At 44.6% G+C, this 27,334-nt stretch overlaps 1 protein-coding gene across 7 annotated transcripts in view; it reads left to right on the top strand.

Annotated features, from left to right (window-relative positions):
* Positions 1-27,334, top strand: part of mocos (molybdenum cofactor sulfurase) — a 464,568-nt gene that overhangs the window by 201,612 nt on the left and 235,622 nt on the right. For all 7 annotated transcript variants that reach the window (XR_011593368.1, XM_070881150.1, XM_070881149.1 and 4 more), the window contains one exon: positions 24,570-24,769. Coding sequence is in view for 6 of the 7 variants with exons in the window: in XM_070881150.1 (XP_070737251.1) it covers positions 24,570-24,769 (200 nt within the window). In the remaining variant the exon portion in view is untranslated. The remainder of the gene's footprint in view (positions 1-24,569; positions 24,770-27,334) is intronic.

The raw sequence follows: 27,334 nt of genomic DNA, 5'->3' as shown, positions 1-27,334 counted from the left end.
AAAAAGGAGGAGGGGTAGCCCTGATAAAGGATGGGATAAAGACAGTCGAGAGAAAGGATCTTAGCTCGGAAAATCAAGAAGTACAATCAGTTTGGGTGGAGCTAAGAAACAGTAAGTGTCAGAAAACATTGGTGGAATTATTTATATGCCCCCAAACAGTAGTGGTAATGTAGGACACAGTATAAATCAGGAAATTAGAGGTTCATGTAACAAGGGTAATACAGTAATCATGGGGGACGTTAATCGATATATAGACTGGGCAAACCAAATTTGCAGTAATAGTGTGGAGGACGAATTCATGGAATGTATACAAGATGGTTTTCTAGATCAGTATTTTGAGGAACCAACTAGGGAACAGGCAATTTTAGATCTAATATTGTGCAATGAGAAAGGATTAATTAATAACCTTGTAGTAAAGAGGCCTTTAGGGAAGAGTGACCATAATATGATAGAATTTTGTATTGAGTTTGAAAATGATTTAGTTAAATCCAAAACTAGGGTCTTAAATCTAAACAATGCAAACTACGTAGGTATGAGGGGAGAGTTGGCTAAACTACATTAAAAAGTATGATGGTAGACAAACAATGGCCAGCATTTAAAAAATTAAATGCATAATTTACAACAAACATACATTCCTTTAAGGCACAAAAACCTCACAGGAAAAGTGATCCAACTGTGACTAACTCGAGAAGTTAAAGATAGTGTTAGATCAAAGGAAGAGGCTGATAATGCTGCCAAAAAGAGCAGCAAGATTGAGGATTGGGAGGATTTTATAATTCAGCAAAGGAGGACCAAGAAATTGATAAAGAAAGGGAAAATAGAATGTAAGTGTAAACTAGCGAGAGACATAAAAACAGACTAAAATCCTTCTATGGGTTTGTAAAAAGAAAAAGATTAACAAAAGTAAATGTGGGTCCCCTACAGGCTGAGACAGGAGAAATTGTAATGGGGAATAAGGAAATGGAAGAAGACACAAAAAAACCTCTCAAAAATAGTGGAGAACCAAGGGTCGAGTGAAAATGAGGAACTGAAAGAAATTAGTATTAGTAAAAAATTAGTGAAGGAGAATTTAATAGGACTGAAAGCCGATAAATCCCCTGGACCCGATGGCCTATATCCTAGGGTTTTGAAAGAGGTGGCGAAAGAGATAGTGGGTGCATTGATTGTCATCTTCCAAAATTCCATAGATCTTAGAACGGTTCCCGCAGATTGGAAGGTAGCTAATGTAATCCCGTTATTTAAGCAAGGAGGGAGAGAGAAAACAGAGAACTACAGACCAGGTGGCCTGACATCAGTAGTAGGGAAAACGCTAGAATCTATTTTTAAGGGCATGGTAACAGGGCACTTAGAAAATAATAAAACGATTGGACGGAGTCGACACGGACTTATGAAAGGGAAATTATGTTTGACAAATTTGTTAGAGCTTTTTAAGGTTGTACCAAGTAGAATAGATAAGGGGGGGACCAGTGGATGTGGTGTATTTGGATTTTCAGAAGGCATTTAATAAGGTGCCACACAAGAGGTTATTAAACAAAATTAGGGATCATGGAATTGGGGGTAATATACTAGCATGGATTGAAGATTGGTTAACAGACAGAAAACAGAGAGTAGGAATAAACGGATCATTTTTGGGTTGGCGGGCCATAACTAGTGCGGTGCAGCAAGGATCGGTGCTTGGGCCCCAGCTATTCACAATCTATATCAATGATTTGGATGCGGGGACCAAATGTAATATATCCAAGTTTGCTGATGATACAAAGCTAGGTGGGAATGTAAATTGTGAAGAGGATGCAAAGAGGCTTCAAGGGGATATAGACAGGCTAAGTGAGTGGGCAAGAACATGGCAAATGGAATATAATGTGGAGAAATGTAAAGTTATCCACTTTGGTAGGAAAAAATAGAAAAGCAGAGTATTTTTTAAATGGTGAGAGATTGGGAAATGTTGGTGTTCAGAGGGACCTCGGTGTCCTTGTACACAAATCATTAAAAATTAACATGCAAGTACCGCAAGCAATTATGAAAGCAAATGGTATGTTGGCCTTTATTACAAAAGGATTTGAGTATAAGAATAAAGATGTCTTACTGCAATTATATAGGGCCCTGGTGAGACCACATCTGGAGTATTGTGTGTAGTTTTAGTCTCCTTACCTAAGGAAGGATATATTTGCCATAGAGGGAGTGCAACGAAGGTTAACCAGACTGATTCCTGGCATGGGTGGGATTGTCCTATGAGGAGAGATTGAGTAGACTAGCTCTATGTTCTCTAGAGTTTAGAAGAATGAGAGGTGATCTCATTGAAACATACACAATTCTTACAGGGCTTGACAATGTAGATGCATGGAGGATGTTTCCTCTGGCTGGAGAGTCTAGAACCAGAGGTCACAATCTCAGAATAAGGGGTCGGCCATTTAGTCCTGAGATGAGGAGAAACGGCTTCTCTCAGAAGGTGGTGAATCTTTGGAATTATCTAGCCCAGAGAGCTGTGGAGACTCAGTCTTTTATATTCAAGACAGAGATCGACAGATTTTTGGATATTAAGTGAGTCAAGGGATATGGGAATAGTGCAGGAAAATGAAGTTGGGGTAGAAGATCAGCCATGATCTTATTGAATGGTGGAGCAGGCTCGAGGGGTCGAATGGCCTTTTGCTCCTAATTCTTATGTTCTTAAGTTCTTAACATGGACACTTCCTTAAAGGAAATGTATTGCTTCTTGAAAGAAACAGTAAAGACATTTTTTGCTTGTCAGCCAAATATTGTGACGCAATGATATCATTCATGTCTAAATTTGACACTCCTATGAGAAAGTGTCTGCATGTCACTTATGCGGAAAGTTGTAAGAAAGCAGCATGGAGCTGTTCTAGCTTTTTTTCCTCAACAACCACAACTTGCATTTCGATGGCACTGTTAACATAAAAAAACTTACCAGTTCTTCAGAGGTATAATCGATGACTTCACTGTCCATCACCAAGAGTGGCTCGGTAGCACCACTACTGACCAAGCTGGCCGAGTCTGGAAGGATACAGCTGGGCCTGCGGCAGTTGGTGAGAGAACCAACATGAAGGAAAATCCAACTTGACCTCGTCCTCACCAACCAACTGTCGCAGATGCATCTGCCCATGAGAGTATAGCTCACAGTGACAACTGCACAGTTATTGTGGAGAGGAAATTCCATCTTCACACTGAAGGCACCTTCCATTATGTTGTGTGGCACTACCACAGTGCTAAATGGTCGCATTTATTTCCAACGGCAGATTTCTGATTGGTAACCTTGGAGGACAAGATACGCACTGCAGTTTCTCTGGAATGTGGAGTTAGATCTTGCCTTGCTAAGTAATCAATTAGGTTGCAAAGTGTATATCAAGCCATTCTGACTGCCAGGCTCCAGACAGAACAGAACTCACATAGAACATACAATTCTCACCCTCGTGGGTTAAGACCTCCTCCACCCCTGCCCAAGTTCCTGACCATCCTGGCCCACCCCCGGGATCCTGACCTCCTACCCCTAGCCAAGTTCCACCCCCCCCTTCCGATTCCTGACCTTATCCCCGCAACAGGTCCCTGACCTTCCCCCTCTACCCCATAGATGGGACATTGTGTGTGGGTCACAGATTGTTATCAGGTTTATTGGGTATGAAGTGAATAGTGATACTGTCATGACATCCGGATTTCATCCAGTCCATTTATGTCACTTGCCACACACGCACCGAACTTTCTGAGAAATCAACCGGGTCTCGGGGGCCCGAGAGGGAGAAGATGGTGCGGGTGTAAAGGGGGTGGGGTTGGAAGAACATGATCCATCTTACCATCTGGATCACGTTTTCATTCTGATTCCCCCCCCCACCCCCCAACGCCTTTAAACCTGGATCGCATTCTTTCCCCCATCCCCACTATGCTCTCCGTGCTCTTTACCGATCCCCACCCCCACCCACCGGAGTTCCTGATCGCCTCCCCTCCTCTCCAATCCTCTACCCTCTTCGATCCTCTCGCTCCCTTAGATCCTTCCTCTCTCTCCCCTTTCTCACTCTCTCTCCCCCTCCCTCTCTCTCTCTCTTCTCACTCTCCCTCTTCTCACTCTCTCTCCCTCTTCTCACTCTCTCTTCCCTCTCCTCCACCCCCTCTCTCCCGCTCCCCACTTTCTCTTCCCCTGCTCTCTCACTCCCCCTCCCCTCCCCTCCCCTCTCCCCCTTCTCGCTCCCTCTCCCCCTTCTCGCTCCCTCTCCCCCTTCTCGCTCCCTCTCCCCCTTCTCGCTCCCTCTCCCCCTTCTCGCTCCCTCTCCCCCTTCTCGCTCCCTCTCCCCCTTCTCGCTCCCTCTCCCCCTTCTCGCTCCCTCTCCCCCTTCTCGCTCCCTCTCCCCCTTCTCGCTCCCTCTCCCCCTTCTCGCTCCCTCTCCCCCTTCTCGCTCCCTCTCCCCCTTCTCGCTCCCTCTCCCCCTTCTCGCTCCCTCTCCCCCTTCTCGCTCCCTCTCCCCCTTCTCGCTCCCTCTCCCCCTTCTCGCTCCCTCTCCCCCTTCTCGCTCCCTCTCCCCTTCTCTTTCCCTCTCCCCCTTCTCTTTCCCTCTCCCCCTTCTCGCTCCCTCTCCCTCTCTCTCTCCCTCTCCCCCTTCTCTCTCCCTCTCCCCCTTCTCTCTCCCTCTCCCCCTTCTCTCTCTCCCTCCCTCTCTCTCTCCCTCTCCCCCATCTCTCTCCCTCTCCCCCTTCTCTCTCCCTCCCCCTTCTCTCTCCCCCTCCCTCTCTCTCTCCCTCTCCCCCTTCTGTCTCCCCCTCCCTCTCTCTCTCCCCCTCCCTCTCTCTCTCCCTCTCCCTCTCTCTCTCCCCCTCCCTCTCTTTCTCCCCCTCCTCTTTCTGCCCCTCCTCTCTCTCTCTCTCCCTCCTCTCTCTCCCCCCTCCTCTCTCTGTCTCTCCCCTTCTCTCTCTCCCCCTCCTCTCTCTGTCTCTCCCCTTCTCTCTCCCTCCCATCTCTCCCCCTCCTCTCTCTGTCTCTCCCCTTCTCTCTCCCTCCCATCTCGCCCCCCTCCTCTCTCTCTCCCCCCCCCCCCCCCTCCATTGTCCTTCTGCTTCCATCTTCCTCTCTCTTTCCCCTCCAATTCTCTCTCTCATCCCCCCACCTCCCAACCACCAACGGATCCAGTGACTTTCTGCTTAGGGAGCTGAGGAAAACGTGGCCCACGCTGCAGGATACAATTGTTGGTTGCTGCACATGCGTGGCTTTGGGAAACCACGCATGTGCAGAAGGGGGTTGGGTGCGCATGCATGACTCCTGGATACCGAGCGCATGCGCAGAAGGCCACAAAAGTGTTCATGCAGATAATCACTCTGGTGCGAAATGGGATAGATTCAGAACAAAACTAGCAGCTCAAAACTGGTTAATCTATGAGGTGCTGTGCTTTATCAACAGCAGCAGTATTGTATCCAACCACAATCAGTAACCTCATAGCCCAGCATGTCCCTCACTCTACCATGACCATCAAGCCAGAGGACTAATCCTGTTTCAATGAGGAGTGCAGAAGAGCATGCCAGGAGCAGCACCAGGCATACCTAAATATGAGATGCCAACTTGGTAAAGCTACGACACCGAACACATGCATGCTAAACAATAGAAGCAGCACGCTATAGACCAGGGGTGGGCAATTATTTGGGCCACTTAACAAGTTTTGGTGAGTGTTGCGGGCCACTCACCAATGTTCCATCAATCGCGTGTTCCTGTGCAGGCCGCTCCCCAGCTCCTGCCGCTGGAACAGATACTGCTCATGTGTGACTGTATATTGGCTGACTGCGTATCAAATTTAAAGGGACCACACATGAAAAAAAAATAGAAGGAATATGCACATAAACATGAACATTGCATAAACATAAATTTAGATAGCAGACCCATGTTACCTTACATACACAACATGTATTCGATACTGCTTAGAAATAATGCAAAGATAAAAATTTTAAAACTTGTGGTATCTTCTGGTCTCTGTAAATCAGTGCTGTGAAATAGAACTCTACCCCCTTTAGAGCCTGTGTCACCATCAATTTCCCACCTCAGTCATCCTTATGTCCCTCTGCAAAGGTTACTAATGCCGCCCCAATTGGTGCCCCATGAGAACTCCCCTGCCATCGTACTCTGGATTGCGGGAGAGGATAGATGCAGCGCCAGTCACTTTCTTCGGTAAAGGATTTGTGGAGATGAGTAGCCATGATTCCACTCTAAAATGGATAGGACATATTCAAAAATGCAATGCAGTGCATTCTGGGTATGAACATCCACATTGGAGCTCAGACTCGCGCAACGGATCCTTTTAAGATTGGGCCAGGGAGAATTGCTTTTGTGAATTACTAATTTGAATGAAGTATTGCTATGTTTTTTTCTTTGGCTGCAGTTCGGAGCTGTCTCTGACCCATGAGAAGTGAAAGTGGATAGACGAATGTGCAGCTCGTGCTCCGGCTCGCATTCTATTTCTGTCCCATCCAGCTGGCCGGTAGAATGACTTGGCTGGCTTTATTTTGCACATCACTGCTTTAGACAGAGCTAAGCGATCCCACAATCAACGGCTCATTTCAAAGCTCTGCAGTCCTGCTACATTCAGTCGTGAATGGTGGTGGACAATTAAACAACTAACGAAAAGAGGAGGCTCCATGAATATCCCTGTCCTCAATGAAGGCAGAGCCGAGCACACAATGCAAAATGCAAGGCTGAAGCATTTGAATCTGTCTTCAGCCAGAAGTGTCGAGTAGACAAGCCTTCTTGGCCTTCCCATGAGGTCCCTACCATCACAAAAACCAGTCTTCAGCCAATTCGATGTCAAGAAATGGCTGGGCGCACTGGATACAGCAAAGGCTATGGGCCCTGACAACATCCTGTCAGTAGTACTCAAGACTTGTGTTACAGAACTAGCCTTTAGCCAAGCTGTTCCCAATACAGCTACAACACTGTCATCTAGTTGAAAACTGCCCAGGTATGTCCTGACCACAAAAAGCAGAACAAATCCAATCTAGCCAATTACTGCCCTATTATCTATCTGAATCATGAGCAAAGTGATGGAAGGTGTTGTCGACAGTGCTATCAAGTGGCACTTACTCACCAATAACCTGCTCAATTTGCGTTTCGCCAGGACCACTCGACTCCAGACCTCATTCGAGCCTTGGTCCACACATGGACAAAAGAGCTGAATTTCAGAGGTGAGGTCAGTGTGACTGCCCTTGACACGAAGGCAGCATTTGACTGAGTGTGGCATCAGCAAGCCCTAGTAAAATTGAAGTCAATGGGAATCAGGGGGAAAACTCTCCATTGGCTGGAGTCATACCTAAAGCAAAGGAAGATGGCTCAGCCCATCTGAGCGGGAGTGGCAGCAGCGGAGGAGACAGCTTAAAAACAAAATAAACAAGGACTGATGTCACAGGATAGCTGATTAGTTGGTGAGTATTAGAGCTCTTTTGCTCTCTAGGTTAGGTAAGTGGATTAAATTCACAACTGGGAGAATGTTAACTACTATAACTTTCTTAAATTAATAGTTTAAACTAAATTAACAAATTAAAACTAAAAATAATCGTTTGAATAAAAACTGTAACTATTTATATAAATAAAATAAGGTTGATAGAGATGGCAGGGCAGGTGGTGTGTCGTAACTGCAGCATGTGGGAGTCGATGGAGACCAACAAAATCCCGAGCAACCACATCTGCAGAACGTGCCTGCAGCTCGAGGAACTTCAGCTCAGAGTTGTTGAGTTGGAGTCCGAGCTACAGATATTGTGATGCGTCAGGGAAAGGGAGAGTTACCTGGACACTTTGTTCCAGGAGACAGTCAAACCCCATAAGTTAAGAGTTAGTCAATGGTCAGGGACAGGAGGGTGTGACTGTGAGTCAAGAAGGTATGGCAACCCAGGATATAGTGATGGAGGAGTCTCAGCCCTTGACCTGTCCAACGGGTATGAGGTACTTGCTGCCTGTATGGATGAGGACAAAGACTGTAGGGAGGATTGGCAAACTGACCACGTCACAATGGTACAGGAGGCCATTCAAGTGGGGGCAGTAAAAAGGAATGTGGTACGGGAAGGCAACAGTATAGTCAGGGGGATAGATACTGTTATCTGCAACCATGACAGGGAGTACTGAAGGCTGTGTTGCCTGCCCGGTGCCAGGGTTAAGGATATCCTGGGAGTGGGAAGGGGGAGGATCCAGTTGTTGTCACCCTTGTAGGAACCAACGACATAGGTAGAACTAGGAATGAGGTTCTGCTGAGAGAGTTTGAGGTGTTGGGGTCCAAATTAAAAAGCAGAACCTCAAAGATAATCTCTGCATTGTTACTGAGCCACACAACAATTGGCATAGGGATAAGCATATTAGAAGGTTAAATGCGTGGCTGAAAGAGTGGTGTGGAAGTCAGGGATTTTGCTTCATGGGCCACTGGCATTAGTACTGGGGAAAGTGGGAGCTGTTTCGTTGAGATGGGCTCCACTTAAACTGGGCTGGAACCAGTGTCCTGGCGAATCGAATATCTAGGGAATAAGTATATCTGAATGTGCAAAGATTTCACAACAAAATAGATGAATTAATAACACAGATAGAAATTAATAGGTTTGATCTAATAGCCATTATGGAGACATGGTTGCAAAGTGATCAAGGTTGGGAACTAAATATTCCAGGATACTTAACTTTTACAAGAGATAGGTAAAATGGAAAAGGAGGTGGGGAGTCTTGATAATAAAAGATGGGATTAAGACAGTAGAGAGAAAGGATCTTAGCTCGGAAAATCAAGAGATAGAATCAATTTGGATGGAGCTAAAAAAAAAAGCAAAGGGCAGAAAACATTGGTGGGAGTTGTTTATATGCCCCCTAACAATAGTTGTAATGTAGGGCAGAGTATAAATCAGGAAACTAGTGGCGCATGTAACAAGGATAATACAGTAATCATGGGGGACTTTAATCTACATATAGACTGGGCAAACCAAATTTGCAGTAATAGTGTGGAGTACGAGTTCATGGAATGTGTGCAAGATCGTTTTCTAGATCAGTATGTTGAGGAACCAATGAGGGAACAGGCAATTTTAGATCTAGTATTGTGCAATGAAAAAGGGATAATTAATTATCTTGTAGTAAAGGGGCGTTTAGGGAGGAGTGACCATAATATGATAGAATTTTGTATTGAAAGTGATTTAGTTAAATCCAAAACTAGGGTCTTAAATCTAAACAAAGCAAACTATGTAGGTATGAGGGGCGAGTTGGCTAAGGTAGATTGGGAAACTACATTAAAAAGTATGATGGTAGACAAGTAATGGCGAGCATTTAAAGAATTAATACATAATTTACAACAAATATACTTTCCTTTAAGGCACAAAAACCTCACGGGAAAAGTAATCCAACTGTGGCTAACAGGAGAAGTTGAAGATATTGTTAGATCAAAGGAAGATGCATATAATGTTGCCAAAAAGAGTAATAAGCCTGAGGATTGGGAGGATTTTAGAATTTAGCAAAGGAGGACCAAGAAATTGATAAGGAAAGAGAAAAAAGAATATGTGTGTAAATTCGCAAAAAACAGATTGTAAATGTTTTTATAGGTATGTAAATGGGAATAGATTAGTGAAAGTAAACGTGGGCCCATTAGAGGCAGAGACAGTAGAAAATATAATGGACAATAAGGAAATGGCAGAGATATTAAATAAATACCTTGGCTGCATTTTCCCCTACATCGGCGGGTCTGTGGCGGGTGAAATCAGTGCCGGGTCCCGATCTTGCTGCTGGCTCCAGCCCACTGTGTAGAATGATTTTACGCTGATTGGGCATGTTAAGCAAACTTTTGCAGCTGTCAAGGAATCAGATCATTCCATGCTGATTCAACGTGATCCCTGAGCAGCAGAGTATTTTTTAAATGGTGAGAGATTGGGAAATGTTGGTGTTCAGAGGGCCTGGGTGTCCTTATACACAAATCACTGAAAGTTAACATGCAGGTACAGCAAGCAACTAAGAAAGCAAATGGTATGTTGGCCTTTATTACAAGAGGATTTGAGTATAAAAGTAAAGATGTCTTACTGCAATTATATAGGGCCCTGGTGAGACCGCACCTGGAGTACTGTGTACAGTTTTGGTCTCCTTATCTAAGAAAGGATATACTTGCCATCGAAAGTGTGCAACGAAGGTTCACCAGACTGATTCCTGAGATGGGGGGATTTGTCCTATGAGGAGAGATTGAGTAGACGAGGCCTATATTCTCTAGAGTTTAGAAGAATGAGAAGTGATCTCATTGAAACATATAAAATTCTTAGGGCTTGACAGGGTAGATGCAGGAGGATGTTTCCTCTGGCTGGGGAGTCTAGAAACAGGGGTCACAGTCTCAGAATAAGGGGTCGGCCATTTTGGACTGAGATGAGGAGAAACGTCTTCACTCAGAGGGTGTTGAATCTTTGGAATTCTCTACCCCAGAGGGCTGTGGAGGCTCAGTCGTGAGTATATTCAAGATAGAGATCAATAGATTTTTGGATATTAAAGGAATCAAGAGATATGGGGATAGTGCAGGAATGTTGAGTTGAGGTAGAAGATCAGCCATGATCTTATTGAATGGCGGAGCAGACTCGAGGGGCCGTATGGCCTACTCCTGCTCCTATTTCTTATATTCTTATCTACAAGATGCAGGAACTCGCCAAGGCGTCTTCAATACTACTTCCCAAACCTGTGATCTCTACCACCTAGAAGGACAAAGGCAACAGGCGCAGGAGAACACCATCACCTCCAAGTTCCCCTCCAAGTCACACACCATTCTGACTTAGAAATATATTGCCGTTCCTTCATCATTGCTGGGTCAAATTCCTGGAACTCCCTCCCTAACAACACTGTGGGAGAACCTTCACCTCACGGGCTCACCACCACCTTCTGAAGGGCAATCAGGGATGGCCAATAAATGTTGGCCTTGCCAGCGACGCCCACATTAATGAATAGAAAATAATGGACACTGAGCGAAAGAGGGAGATATTAGGAGAGGTAGGAACATAGGAAGAAGATTAGGGCATTCAGCCCATCGAACATGCTCCACCAGTCAATTAGATCAAGGCTGATCTGTACCTCAACTCCATTTACCAGCCTCAGCTCCATATCCCTTGATACCCTTACCTAACGAAAAAAATCTATCGATGTCAGGCTTGAAAACTCCAATTGACCCAGCGTTCACAAGTTTTTTGGGCAGAGAATTCCAGATTTGTACTATGATTTCTGTGGAAAAAGTGCATCCTGATTTTTTTCTTAAATGGCCAGCTCTAGGGCTCAATTTTTCCCAATTTTGGCATATTGCAAGAGTTACGCCCGTTTTTTTTGGCCTCGAATATTCCAAAAAAGTAACTAGCAAGTTTCCCAATTCTATTTTTTGAAATTGGCGCCACGCAGCCGTCCTTTAGCTTCGGAGGGTAGAGCTTAATGTCTGCGCCGAAAAAAACGATGCCTCCCCTTCTGCTGCATGCACAGAAAAAAAGGACATGTTTGACGTGACTGCCCAGTCACTGCGTGCATGCCCAGTACAGCTCCCGGTCTGCATTCAGCCATTTTTAAAGAGCCAATTGTGTGTGAGGACTTTAATTCTCAGTTGAAAAATCGGAGCTGCAATACAATATGTAACGCAGCTCAAGGACCAAGAATTTCTAACAGGATGAAGTGGAGGCACTAGTAATAAGGTGAATGAATTAGCTGCGGAGACATGGCTCCAGAGTGACCAAAGCTGGGAACTCAACATCCAGGGGTATTCAATATTCAGGAAGGATAGACAGAAAGGAAAAGGAGGTGGGGTAGCGTTGCTCGTTAAAGAAGAGATTAACGCAATAGTAAGGAAGGACATTAGCTTGGATGATGTGGATTCTGTATGGGTAGAGCTGCGGAACACCAAAGGGCAGAAAACGCTAGTGGGAGTTGTGTACAGACCACCAAACAGTAGTAGTGAGGTAGGGGACAGCATCAATCAGGAAATTAGGGATGCATGCAATAAAGGTACAGCAGTTATCATGGGTGACTTTAATCTGCATATAGATTGGGCTAACGAAACTGGTAGCACTATGGTGGAGGAGGATTTCCTGGAGTATATAAGGGATGGTTTTCTAGACCAATATGGCGAGGAACCAACGAGAGAAGTGGCCATCCTAGACTGAGTGTTGTGTAATGAGAGAGGATTAATTAGCAATCTTGTTGTGTGAGGCCCCTTGGGAAGAGTGACCATAATATGGTAGAATTCTTCATTAAGATGGAGAGTGACACAGTTAATTCAGAGACTAGGGTCCTGAACTTAAAGAAAGGTAACTTCGATGGTATGAGACGTGAATTGGTTAGAATAGACTGGCAAATGAGACTTAAAGGGTTGACGGAGGATAGGCAATGGCAGACATTTAAAGATCACGTGGATGAACTTCAACAATTGTACATCCCTGTCTGTGTAAAACTAAAATGGGGAAGGTGGCTCAATCGTGACTAACAAGGGAAATTAGGGATAGTGTTAAATCCAAGGAAGAGGCATACAAATCGGCCAGAAAAAGCAGCAAACCTGAGGACTGGGAGAAATTTAGAACTAAACAAAGGAGAACAAAGGGTTTAATTAGGAGGGGGAAAATAGAGTATGAGAGTAAACTTGCAGGGAACATAAAAAGACTGCAAAAACTTTTATAGATATGTGAAGAGAAAAAGATTCGTGAAGACAAATGTAGGTCCCTTGCAGTCAGAATCAGGTGAATTTACAATGGGGAACAAAGAACTGGCAGACCAATTGAACAAATATTTTGGTTCTGTCTTCACTAAGGAAGACACAAATAACCTTCTGGAAATACTAGGGGTCCGAGGGTCTAGCGAGAAGAAGGAACTGAAGGAAATCCTTATTCGTCAGGAAATTGTGTTAGGAAAATTGATGGGATTGAAGGCCGATAAATGCCCAGGGCCTAATAGTCTGCATCCCAGAGTACGTAAGGAAGTGGCCCTAGAAATAGTGGATGCATTGGTGATCATTTTCTAAAAATTCTATCGACTCTGGATCAGTTCCAATGGATTGGAGGGTCGCTAATGTAACCCCACTTTTAAAAAAAGCAGGGAGTGCAAAAACAGGGAATTATAGACCGGTTAGCCTGATATCGGTAGTGGGGAAAATGTTGGAATCAGTTATTAAAGATGTAATAGCAGGGCATTTGGAAAGCAGTGACAGGATCGATCCAAGTCAGCGTGGATTTATGAAAGGGAAATCATGCTTGACAAATCTTCTAGAATTCTTTGAGGATGTAACTAATAGAGTGGACAAGGGAGAACCAGTGGATGTGGTGTATTTGGACTTTCAAAAGGCTTTTGACAAGGTCCCACACAAGAGATTAGTGTGCAAATGAAAGCATATGGTATTGGGGGTAATGTATTGACGTGGATAGCGAACTGGTTGGCAGACAGGAAGCAAAGAATAAGAATAAACGGGTCCTTTTCAGAATGGCAGGCAGTGGCTAGTGGGGTACTGCAAGGTTCAGTGCTGGGACCCCAGCTATTTACAATGTACATTAATGATTTAGATGAAGGAATTGAATGTAATATCTCCAAATTTGCAGATGACACTAAGCTGGGAGGCAGTGTGAGCTGTGAGGAGGACGCTGAGAAGCTGCAGAGTGACTTGGGACAGGTTGGTTGAGTGGGCAAATGCATGGCGGATGCAGATTACACATTTAATGTAGATAAATGTGAGGTTATCCACTTTGGTGGCAAAAATAGGAAGACAGAATATTATCTGAATGGTGACAGATTAGGAAAAGGGGAGGTGCAATAAAACTTGGATGTCATGGTATATCAGTCATTGAAAGTTGGCATGCAGGTACAGCAGGCGGTGAAGAAGGCATTTGGCATGTTGGCCTTCATAGCGAGATGATTTGAGTACAGGGCAGGGAAGTGTTACTGCAGTTGTACAGGGCCTTGGTGAGGCCATACCTTGAATATTGTGTACAGTTTTGGTCTCCTAATCTGAGGAAGGACCTTCTTGCTATTGATGGAGTGCAACGAAAGTTCACCAGATTGATTTCCGGGATGGCAGGACTGACATATGAAGAAAGACAGGATCGACTAGGCTTATATTCACTGGAATTTAGAAGAATGAGAGGGGATCTCATAGAAACATATAAAATTCTGACGGGATTGGACAGGTTAGATGCAGGAAGAATGTTCCCGATGTTGGGGAAGTCCAGAACCAGGGGTCACAGTCTAAGGATAAGGGGTAAGCCATTTAGGATCGAGATGAGGAGAAACTTCTTCACTCAGAGAATTGTGCGCCTGTGGAATTCTCTACACTGAAAATTGTTGAGGCCAATTCGTTAGATATATTCAAAAGGGAGTTAGATGTGGCCCTTATGGCTAAAGGGATCAAGAGGTATGGAGAGAAAGCAGGATTGGGGTACTGAAGTTGCATGATCAGCAATGATCATATTGAATGGTGGTGCAGGCTCGAAGGGCCGAATGGCCTACTCCTGCACCTATTTTGTATGTTTCTATGTTAGTTACCATAATTGAAGCCAGCTGGTATGAGCTGGACACCAGCAGAGGTCACTTAAAAGTTTCACCAAAAGAAATGAAGAAACGTTGGAACCCACTTGCAGAAGATTACTGTGCAATGGTGACCACCCCGAGGTCTGGAGGCCAGTGCAAAAAGAAGTGGCAGGACCTTGGTCAAGCAGTTAGTGTAAGTAATATTTTCATTTATTCATTCGAATTGCAATTGTAAATGTGACCATCTGTATGTCCCACCCAGCAGAAAAACACCTTCTCTAACAAGTTATATTTTCATTGTTGCAGAGGAAGGTGGCACACAACAAAAAGGAAAGAACTCAAACAGGAGGAGACACGGCAAATCTGCACACACTGACACCCTTGGAAGACAGGGTTGCTGCTTTGATGGGTCCTGCCTGGAGAAAAGCAACCACCACTTCACAAGCTGGGCTCACACTTGAGAGAGAGGGTAAGTCCTGCAAATTCCACAGTCTGACTTTGCTAAATGTTAAGTACTGCGCGGGCTAGCCATGCTTCAGTTCATGGGGATGTCTCCGTCAGCTACGCTTCGGTTGATTCAATGTGCTTTCATTCATCGTGGTCCGTCAAAATGAGCCTGCTGCTTACGCTGTGTGAGCCTACTCATGCCACCCACGCTGCCCCCTCCTGTGCTGCTAACCATTTGTCTGTTCTGTTATATTTTGCAGAACTTGAGGCCAACCCTGACGAGGCTGAAGCCGATGCAGAAGAAGATTCAGACGTGGACGAGCCTGAAGAGGAGAACATCTTCCAATCCCACCTTCCAGACCAAGAGCATGGGGATGAGGGGAAGGTGATGGATGAAGCCCACAGTTTTACTCACTCTGGAGGAGGTGCAGGTGCCGCCCATTGAAGTGTCGGATGCTTTCCTGAGTGGTCCGAGTATTGGGACATTCCATGGTTTCTCACAGTATGACGCTGGGGATTCCAGTCGGGTGCAGCGAGGCACACCCAGGGCCCCACCGTCCGAGGCTGCGGGTCCCAGTGGGATGCAGTGAGCCACACCCAGGGTGAGGAGGGGAAGGAGAGCTCAACAGCGCTCTCCTGAGGTGCAGGATGTAACAGATGTGGTTCAGATGATGGCAATGAGTGCGGAGAGCATTGACCTTACACGATCACTCCTGGACACCATCAATGGGGTGGGTGATGAGGTATCAGGACTGTTGGGAGAAGCGACAACACTCTCACGAGAAATGGGGATACTGTCCGGGAATATGAGGGAGGGAATGTCGTAGGCAGCTGATACAATGTCGGTGCACATGAGGGAGGGAATGTCGCAGGTAGTTGACACACTGTCAGGGCACATGAGGGAGAGAATGTCGGAGTTAGCTGCTGCAATAGGGGAACACATCCAGACTCCGCGCCCATTGACAGAATCAACTGCCACTCCCACTCCAATCCCCAGACCAGCCTCTGAAGAGGCCCAAGCCGGGCCTTCCACATTACCGCCTGCCCACCCCCACCCCCCCGGACCCCATCAAGAAGTGTGCATTACCCGAGATGTTCGAAAAAATAAGCTTGGTACTAACCCAAGAATCGCTGCTCCACTGCCTGCGGGCGGGGTTGAAGTCACCAAGACCAAGCACAGCGGGCGGTCTTAGAATAAGATGGAGGAGAGATGGATGCAGCCTTTCTTTGGTGCTGTTGTTGTTATTTTGTTACTGTTGTAACTGTTCTCAAATTAAAAGTTTTTTGTAAGTGATGTAAATTTACACGTTTATAAGTTTGTAAGTGATCTTAACTGAAATTTAAAGTTTGATACAATAATATTTTTATTTAAGTTAAGTACAAACAAGTGTTTGTTAAGCTTTTGAATAAAATATATTTTAAATTATAACTGAATATTTTCCAATATTTGTTCCATTATTTACACAACTTTTTGAAGTAAATAAGAATCATTTCTATTATTTGTTCCATTAACACAACACAACATTACGGAACAAGTCCAAACAGGAAACATGGTCCATTTGGAATAGTTGTCGCTGAGCCTTCAGGCAAAAAAGTGTTCACAGATGAGCTGCTGGTGCAAAGTTCGAGCAATCGTTAAAGGTTAACGACAGCCCGCCCTCCTCGGTTGTCATGCTCCGGGTTCAGGTAGTTGCATGGCTTCCTCATCCTCCTCCTCCTCCTCATCATCTGCATCTTCCTCCTCATCATCAGCTACTCTCACCTCAGGTGGGTGATCAACTACCAGCTGCTGCTGCCTCATGATAGCTAAGTTATGCAGCATGCAGCACACAACAGTGAACTGATCGACAATCTCAGGGGAATATTGCAAGTAGCCTCTGGAATGGTCCAGGCATCGGAAACGTTGTTTTAAGATACCAATGGTCCTCTCTATCATGCTGCACGTCGCAATGTGCAACATGTATTCCCTGTCAGTTTCCAGGTTACGCGTATGGGTGTCATGAGCCAGGTGGCGATGTCGTACTCTTTGTCTCCCAGCAGCCAGCTCTGCCTTTCTGGCTGCTGCTGAAACATTGCAGTTATAGTGCTCTCACCGTAGGATGGATGCATTATGGGTGCTCCCAGGATATCTCGCATCAACTGACATGATGCGATGCATGTCGTCGCACACGAGCTGCACATTAATGGAGTGGAAGCCTTTTCTGTTGCTGTACATCTCGGAATCCTCCAAAGGTGCTCACAAGGCAATGTGGGTACAATCAATGCAGCCCTGAAACTTTGGGAAGCCAGCAATCCAGGAGAAGCCCACAGCCCTTTCACGCATTGCATGGGCAGTCATGGGGAACTTTATGCAGTCATTCCTCCGGGCATATAGTGCAGCAGTCACCTGCCGAATGCAGATATGTGTTGCATGTTGAGAAATGGCGTGCACATCCCCAGTCTTGCCCTGGAATGATTCAGATGCATAAAATGAAAGTGCAGCTGGAACCTTCACTTCAACTGACAAAGCAGTCGTCCTGAAGCTTCTAGGTTTCAGGTCTGCTTTTCCTAACTCACAGATCTCGGTTGCAACTTTGTTGCGGAAACGCAGTCTTCTTGCACAGTTTGCATCACTCAGGTGCAGGTATGAACGCCTGTCTCGATATACCCGACGTGGGTAAGGCCTCCTGCCATCCTACGTGCTCTGACGTTCCTCATGCGATGACGTCGAATCAATCGTCTCATCCGCAGCACCATCGTGCAGAAGGCTTGCACAAGATATAGCATTGTCAGCATTGCGCCCATGATTAATTGTACCTTCGCAAGAAGCTCAAAACAGCAGGATAAGCTTCTTTGTTCTCTCTCTCCGCAAGGTCGACGTTCTAGTATGGACCACACCCAGGTCTGCGTATGCGCAATAGGCTTGCTTAGAACGATAAGCTAGGCATTCACATGAGGACATTTGGGGCAACGAAGTCTAATGCAATTCTTTAATTTTAGATTTTTTTTGAAGTACCACCCCACCACCGACCGAACGTCTCTTCACCGGGCTCGAGGGTCAGCCAGTAGAATCGCTCCCTCGCATGGACACGGGCTCGGCAGATAACCACTATCCCCCTCTTCCCCACCCTCGCTGACTTCTTTTGATGCTGCTGCATAGTATAAGGATTCTCATCCTTTAAGTTCGGCTTCCACCGCCCCCCGCCCCATCCCCCCCTCCCCCCCCCCCCAGCGCCCCAGGCTTTTGAAGCCAAGCCCCTATGTCTGGGCGAGGGAGCGATTCTGCCGGCCGACGCTTCGACCCTTGAGCCCGTTTTGGAAACGTTTGGTGGTGGCTTGGTACTTTGAACAAAAATCAAAAATTAAAGAATTGCATTAGTCTTCCATTTTCTCCCTTTTGACTTTGAAAAAATTAATCTTCTTGATGCATATCCTTTGTCTTCTTGACTCCTTCCAAAATTTTGCCTAAAAACAATGGCGTATTTCTGTGCCGATTTTTTTAATGTGCGCTGGTTTTTCTTAGTGACCGGAAGGTTTTTTGGGAGTGGTCACATACACCGTCCTAGGAGAAATGTAAGTTGGCCAAACTTGCATAAATGTGAAAAACTGGCGCAGACATCAGGTTACGCAAAAAAAACATTAAAAAATCGTAACTCACTGAGTTACGCTGACGCACAATCTTTGGGGAAACTTGGATATTTTTAATTTAAGCCAATAAAGCGACGCATGCCAAAAAAAATGGCGCAGATAACTGGGGAAAATGAAGCCCCCAATTTTAAGATTAAATGCCCCGTTATTCTTGATACCCCCATGAAAGGAAATTGTTTCTCTGTATCTATCCTATTGAATCCCTTTAACATTTTAAACACCTCAATTAGATCGCCCCTCACTTCTAGACTCAAAGGACTATAAACCAAGTCTTTGCAATCATCATTTAACCCTCACTGCCCCAATATAATTCTGGTGAATTTGTGCTACACTCCTTCCAAGGCCAATATATCCTTCCTGAGGTGCAGTACCCAAAACTAAACGTAGTGCTCCAGATGGGGTCTGGTTACGGCTTTATACAACTGAAGTATAACTTAGTCCCCTTTGTGATCCCTTGAGATAAAGACCAACATTCCATTAGCCTTTTTGATTGCTTTTTGTACCCAGCTTTAACTGATTTATATCTTTGGATTCCAAAATCTCTTTGCTCCTAGTTTCTCACCATTTAGAAAATACAGTCCCAAAAGCTTGATCAAAGAGGTGGGTTTGCAGGATGACCTTGAAAGAGGAGGCAGAGGGTGGAGAGGCAGAGAGGTTTAGAGAGGGAATTCCAGAGTGTGGGCAATAGGCAGCTGAAGGCTTAGCTGCTAATGGAGGGGCAAAGGGAAAGGGAGACGCACAAGAAACCAGAGTTGAAGGAATGGAGAGATTGGAAAATGAGGTTGTTGTAGGGTTGAATGTTGTTACTGAGATGGGGATGGGTGAGATCATGAGGTGATTTAAATATGAGGATAACAATTTAAAATTGGGAGAGTGGGAACCAATGTAGGTCAGCAAGGACAGGAGTGATGGATCAGCATAACTTGGTGGCGGATAGCATATGGGCAGCAGTGTTTTGGATGAACTGAAGTTCGTGGAGGGTGGCGCTGGGAAGCTGGCCAGGAGAACATTGGAATAGTCAAGTTCTATGAAACATAGAAAATAGGTGCAGGAGTAGGCCATTCGGCCCTTCGAGCCTGCACCACCATTCAATAAGATCATGGCTGATCATTCACCTCAGTACCCCTTTCCTGCTTTCTTTCCATACCCCTTGATCCCTTTAGCCGTAAGGGCCATATCTAACTCCCTCTTGAATATATCCAACAAACTGGCATCAACAACTCTGCGGCAGAGAATTTCACAGGTTAACAACTCCCTGAGTGAAGAACTTTCTCCTCATCTCAGTCCTAAATGGCTTACCTCTTATCTTTAGACTGTGTCCCCTGGTTCTGGACTTCCCCAGTATCGGGAACATTCTTCCTGCATCTAACCTGTCCAGTCCCGTCAGAACTTTATATGTTTCCAGAAAACCCCTCTCATCATTCTAAACTCCAGTGAATACAGGCCCAGTCGATCCAGTCTCTCCTCAGTCCTGGCAGCCCGGGAATCAGTCTGGTGAACCTTCGCTGCACTCCCTCAATAGCAAGAACATCCTTCCTCAGATTAGGAGACCAAAACTGAACACAATATTCCAGGTGAGGCCTCACTAAGACCCTGTACAACTACAGTAAGACCTCCCTGCTCCTATACTCAAATCCCCTAGCTATGAAGGCCAACATACCATTTGCCTTCTTCACCGCCTGCTGTACCTGCATGCCAACTTTCAATGACTGATGTACCATGATACCCAGGTCTTGTTGCACCTCCCCTTTTCCTAATATGTCACCATTCAGATAATATTCTGCCTTCCTGTTTTTGCCACCAAAGTGGATAACCTCACATTTATCCACATTATACTGCATCTGTCATGCATTTGCCCACTCACCTAACCTGTCCAAGTCACCCTGCAGCCTCTTAGCATCCTCCTCACGGCTCACACCGCCATCCAGCTTAGTGTCGTCTGCAAACTTGGAGATATTACGTTAAATTCCTTCATCTAAATCATTGATGTATATTGTAAATAGCTGGGGTCCCAGCACTGAATCCTGCGGCACCCCACTAGTCACTGCCTGCCATTCTGAAAAGGACCCGTTTATCCCGACTCTCTGCTTCCTATCTGCCAACCAGTTCTCTACCCACATCAATACATTACCCCCCAATACCATGTGCTTTGATTTTGCACACTAATCTCTTGTGTGGGACCTTGTCAAAAGCCCTTTAAAAGTTGAAATACACCACATCCACTGGTTCTCCCTTTTCCACTCTACTAGTTACATCCTCAAAAAATTCTAGAAGATTTGTCAAGCAGGATTTCCCTTTCATAAATCCATGTTGAATTGCGCCGATCCTGTCACCTCTTTCCAAATGCGCTGCTATTTCATCTTTAATAATTGATTCCAACATTTTCCCCACGACCGATGTCAGGTTAACCGGTTTATAATTCCCTGTTTTCTCTCTCCCTCCTTTTTTAAAAAGTGGTGTTACATTAGCTACCCTCCAGTCCATAGGAACTTATCCAGAGTCGATAGACTGTTGGAAAATGATCACTAATCATCCACTATTTCTAGGACCGCTTCCTTAAGTACTCTGGGATGCAGACTATCAGGCCCCGGGGATTTATCGGCCTTCAATCCCATCAATTTCCCTAACACAATTTCCTGACTAATAAGGATTTTCTTCAGTTTCTCCTTCTCGCTAGACCCTCGGTCCCCTAGTATTTCCGGAAAATTATTTGTGTCTTCCTTCGTGAAGACAGAACCAAAGTATTTGTTCAGTTGGTCTGCCATTTCTTTGTTCCCCATTATAAATTCATCTGATTCTGACTGCAAGGGACCTACGTTTGTCTTCACTAATCTTTTTCTCTTCACATATCTATAGAAGCTTCTGCAGTCAGTTTTTATGTTCCCAGCAAGCTTCCTCTCATACTCTATTTTCCCCCTCCTAATTAAACCTTTTGTCCTCTGCTAAATTCTAAATTTCTCCCAGTCTTCAGGTTTGCTGGTTTTTCTGGCCAATTTATATGCCTGTTCCTTGGATTTAATACTATCCCTAATTTTCCTTGTTAGCCACAGTTGAGCCACCTTCCCCATTTTATTTTTACTCCAGACAGGGATGTACAATTGTTGAAGTTCATACATGTGATCTTTAAATGTCTGCCATTGCCTATCCACCATCAACCCTTTAAGTATCATTCGCCAGTCTATTCTAGCCAATTCACGTCTCATACCATCGAAGTTACCTTTCCTTAAGTTCAGGACCCTAGTCTCTGAATTAACTGTGTCACCCTCCATCTTAATAAAGTATTTTACCATATTATGGTCACTCTTCCCCAAGGGGCCTCACACAACAAGATTGCTAATTAGTCCTTTCTCACTACACATCACCCAGCCTCGGGTGGCCAGCCTCTAGTTGGTTCCTCGACATATTGGTCTCGAAAACCATCCCTAATACACTCCAGGAGATCCTCCTCCATCATATTGCCACCCGTTTGGTTAGCCCAATCTATATGTAGATTAAAGTCGCCCATGATAACTGCTGTACTTTTATTGCACGCATCCCTAATTTCTTGTTTGATGCTGTCCCCAGCCTCACTACTACCGTTTGGTGGTCTGTACACAACTCCCACTAGCGTTTTCTGCCCTTTGGTATTCCGCAACTCTACCCATACAGAATCCACATCATGCAAGCTAATGTCCTTCCTTACTATTGTGTTAATTTCCTCTTTAACCAGCATCGCTACCCCACCTCCTTTTCCTTTCTGTCTATCCTTCCTGAATGTTGAATATCCCTGGATGTTGAGTTCCCAGCCTTGGTAACCCTGGAGCCATGTCTCTGTAATCCGAATTATATCATATTCGTTAATAGCTGCCTGCGCAGTTAATTCGTCCACCTTATTACGAATACTCCTCGCATTGAGGCACAGAGCCTTCAAGCTTGTCTTTTTGACACATTTTGTCCTTTCAGAATTTTGCTATAATATGGCCCTTTTTGATCTTTGTCTTGGGTTTCTCTGCCCTCCACTTTTACTTTTCTTCTTTCTATCTTTTGCTTCTGCCCCCATTTTACTTCCTTCTGTCTCCCTGCATAGGTTCCCATTCCCTGCCATATTAGTTTAACCCCTCCCCAACAGCATTAGCAAACACTCCCCCTAGGACATTGGTTCCGGTCCTGCCCAGGTGCAGACCGTCTGATTTGTACTGGTCCCAACTCCCCCAGAACTGTTTCAATTTCCCAAGAATTTGAATCCCTCCCTCCTGCACCACTCCTCAAGCCACGGATTCATCTTAGCTATCCTGATATTTCTACTCTGACTAGCACATGGCACTGGCAGCAATCCTGAAATTACTACCTTTGAGGTCCTACTTTTTAATTTAACTCCTAGCTCCCTAAATATAGCTTGTAGGACCTCACCCCATGTTTTATCTATATCGTTGGTACCTATATGCATCATGACAACTGGCTGTTCACCCTCCCCCTCCAGAATGCCCTGTAGCCGCTCCGAGACATTCTTGACCCTTGCACCAGGGAGGCAACATACCATCCTGGAGTCTCGGTTGTGACCGCAGAAACGCCTATCTATTCCCCTTACAATAGAATCCGTTACCACTATAGCTCTCCCATTCTTTTTTCTGCCCTCAGTTCGGGTCGAATAGCAAGAAATAACTTGCATTTGTATAGCACCTTTCATAACATCCGGATGTCCCAAGGTACTTTACAGCCAATGAAGTACTTTTGAAGTGGAGTCACTTTTGTAATTCAGCCAATTTGCCCACAGCAAGGTACCACAAACAATAAAGAAATAAATAACCAAGTACTCTGTTTTTTAATGATGTTGGTTAAGGAAAAATATTGGTCAGAATACCGGGAGAACTCCCCTTTTCTTTCAATAGTGCTGTGTAATCTTTTACAGCCAACTGAGATAGCAGCTGGGTCTACGATTTAACATCTCATCCTAGTGAGAGCAACTGCAACAGTGCAGCACTTCCTCAGTACTGCACTAAAGCATCAGTCCAGATTATGTGCTCAAGTCCTGGTGTGGGATTTGAATCCACAACTTTCTGACTCAGGCGAGTGTGTAACTGAGTCAAGACTCAACAGTGCAAAGTTTGTGGCGGGGGCCGAAGACAATCGCTTCAGTCTTTTAAATGTTTAATTAGAGGAAATTGCAGTTGAACCCAGACTGGATGTTGGCGAAGCATTCTGACAGCACAGCGGTAATAGAGAGGTTGAGAGAGGTAATGGAAAGGTAGACCTGGGCATGGTCAGAGTACAAGTGAAAACTGACTTCATGTCTTCGGATGATGTCGCCAGGGGGCAGCATGTAGATGCTGAAGAGAAGGAGGCCAAGAATAGATCCTTGGGAATTCCAGAGGTAATGATGTTGAGTTGGAAAGAGAAGTCATTGCTGGGCAAGTTTTCGTTTCAATTGGATAGCCAAGTGTGGAACTATGTGAGGACAGTTCCATTGACTGGGCAATAGAGAAGAAGCGTTGTAGGAAGTTGGTGGTGAACCATGTCACAGCTGTAGAGAGGTTGAGGAGAAGGGAAAATGCACTACAGTCCCAGTCCCAGAGGATGTCCTTCCCACAATAACGTCAACAAATTACTTCAAACAACGGAAGCCAGTTATTCACAATTAACTTCATTAAAAAAAATATATAATTGTTGATTATTTGTAAGAGTTACTAGACTAATATTATTTAATTTGTGGACCAATAAATTGGTTTCTCAGCCCTTTTACATTTTTTAAGTGATTAGAATACTGTCAGTGAATACAACCTTTTAGAGTGTCGTACATAATTAGATGTGAGATGGCTAATGTTTTTATTTAATTTACATTTACTGAAAGTCTTTGAAAAATAATAGATGATCCAAAATCGATGTAATGGCCTTGTAGTTATTTCAAGCAGTTGATGATTTTCACGTGTTGAATATTATAATTTACTTAACCACTAATTAGCAATTCTTTTGAGATTCAAGGCACTTCTAATTGTGGTCCCAGCTGTGTTATGACACTGGTAACCATAACAGCCTAATAATTGTTTCTTCATTTTATTCTCAGGTGGAATGCAAAATATTATGCTGCATACCTTTAGTCTGGCCCGTTATACCTACATAATACTATCTGGAATGCGCCATTCTAATGGAACACCAGTTGCTCGGATTTATAGCGATAATGAATTTGAAACTCCAGATGCTCAGGGACCTGTTCTTAATATTAACGTGCTTGATGAGAAAGGTGGCATTGTTGGTTATGCCAAGGTATGTCACTAAATCTCATGTTACTATTTTATCTCATGTTTTCTGAAGCAAATCATTTCTAGAATTGGTTGTAATTGAACACTGCTTCTAAGAATATGGCAAATGACTTGAATTCATGACATGAATAAACAGAAAACTGAAGAAGGGAGAATTGTAGAAAGTTGTGCTGACATTTTGATGAATGGCTATACTCCAGCAACCAAGGTGAGAAAATACACGAGGGAAACATACTTTGATGATACTGCACCTTTGATGATAAATCCCACAGAAAAGCATATACCCTCATACCCCTTTGTCTATTTGGTCATATTGCACAGGGAAACCTACAGTGATAGTCTCTTGCAAATAAAGAGGTTTTGCATCCATGGTAAAGTGTCTTGCAAGTCACTGTACCGTGGATGTCTAGATATTTGGTAGCATATTGCAAATATGAATAAAATGTAAAAAGATGGGTGGCAACCTATGTAGTAAAAACAGCTGCACATCGACTTCCCTTGGTGTATTTAAGCAGAGATTTTGGAATCTGGCTATTAACTGATATTTTGTAAAATTCTCCACATTGACAATGCTATCCCATTAAGAAAAATATGTCGTGAAGCAACACAAAATTAAATTGTTAACCATTTTTGTTTTGTTAACTTATGCTCAACATCAATTTTTTTTTGCTTATAAAGGGAACAATCGAGGAAGCCTTTAAGGACAAACATAGCGATATAGAAAATAGGTGCAGGAGTAGGCCATTCGGCCCTTCGAGCCTGCACCACCATTCAATATATCATGGCTGATCATGCAACTTCAGTACCCCACTCCTGCATACTCTCCATACCCCCTGATCCCTTTAGCTGGAATGACCACATCTAACTCCCTTTTGAATATATCCAATGAACTGGACTCAACAACTTTCTGTGGTAGAGAATTCCACAGGTTCACAATTCTTTGGGTGAAAACGTTTCCCCTCATCTCGGTCCAAGATGGCTTACCCCTTATCCTTAGACTGTGACCCCTGGTTCTGGACCTCCCCAACATCGGGAACATTCTTCCTGCATCTAACCTGTCCAGTCCCGTCAGAATTTTATATGTTTCTATGAGATCCCCTCTCATTCTTCTAAATTCCAGTGAATATAAGCCTAGTCAATCCAGTCTTCCTTCATATGTGAGTCCTGCCATCCCGGGATTCAGTCTGGTGAACCTTCGCTGCACTCCCTCAATAGCAAGAATGTCCTTCCTCAGATTAGGGGACCAAAACTACGCACAATACTCAAGGTGTGGTCTCACCAAGGCCCTGTACAACTGCAGGAAGACCTCCCTGCTCCTATACTCAAATCCTCTTGCTATGAAGGCCAACATGCCATTTGCTTTCCTTACTGCCTGCTGTACCTGCATGCCTACTTTCAATGACTGATGTACCATGGCACCCAGGTCTCGTTGCACTTCCCCTTTTACTAATCTGTCACCATTCGGATAATAATCTGCCTTCTTGTTTTTGCTACCAAAGTTTATCCAGGGAGTGCAGCGAAGGTTCACCAGACTGATTCCAGGGATGGCTGGACTGACATATGAGGAGAGACTGGATCAACTGGGCCTTTATACACTGGAGTTTAGAAGGATGAGAGGGGATCTCATAGCAACGTATAAGATTCTGACGGGATGGGACAGGTTAGATGAGGGAAGAATATTCCCGATGTTGGGGAAGTCCAGAACCAGGGGACACAGTCTTAGGATAAGGGTTAGGCCATTTAGGACTGAGATGAGGAGAAACTTCTTCACTCAGAGAGTTGTTAACCTGTGGAATTCCCTGCCACAGAGAGTTGTTGATGCTAGTTCATTGGATATATTCAAGAGGGAGTTAGATATGGCCCTTACGGCTAAAGGGATCAAGGGGTATGGAGAGAAAGCGGGAAAGGGGTACTGAGGTGAATGATCAGCCATGATCATGTTGAATGGTGGTGCAGGCTCGAAGGGCCGAATGGCCTCCTCCTGCACCTATTTTCTATGTTTCTATACTGAATCTGCCATACATTTACCCATTCACCTAAACTGTCCAAGTCACCCTGCAGCCTCTTAGCATCCTCCTCACAGCTCACACTGCCACCCAGCTTAATGTCATCTGCAAACTTGGAGATATTACATTCAATTCCTTTGTCTAAATCATTAATATATATTGTAAATAGCTGGGGTCCCAGCACTGAACCTTGCGGTAAACAACTAGTCACTGCCTGCCATTCTGAAAAGGACCCGTTTATTCCCACTCTTTGCTTCCTGTCTGCCAGCCAGTTCTCTATCCATGTCAATACATTACCCCCAATACCATGTGCCTTAATTTTGCATACTAATCTCTTGTGTGGGATCTTGTCAAAAGCCTTTTGAAAGTCTAAATACACCACATCCACTGGTTTGCCCTTATCCACTCGACTAGTTACATCTCAAAAAATTCTAGAAGATTTGTCAAGTATGATTTCCCTTTCATCAATCCATGCTGACTTGGACAGATTCTGTCACTGCTTTCCAAATGCGCTGCTATTATATCTTTAATAATTGATTTCAGCATTTTCCCCACTACCGATG

The sequence above is a fragment of the Pristiophorus japonicus genome, chromosome 5 (genome assembly GCF_044704955.1).
Source record: "Pristiophorus japonicus isolate sPriJap1 chromosome 5, sPriJap1.hap1, whole genome shotgun sequence".
In the NCBI taxonomy this organism is placed as follows: domain Eukaryota; kingdom Metazoa; phylum Chordata; class Chondrichthyes; family Pristiophoridae; genus Pristiophorus; species Pristiophorus japonicus.
This window is presented reverse-complemented; position numbering and strand designations above follow the sequence as displayed.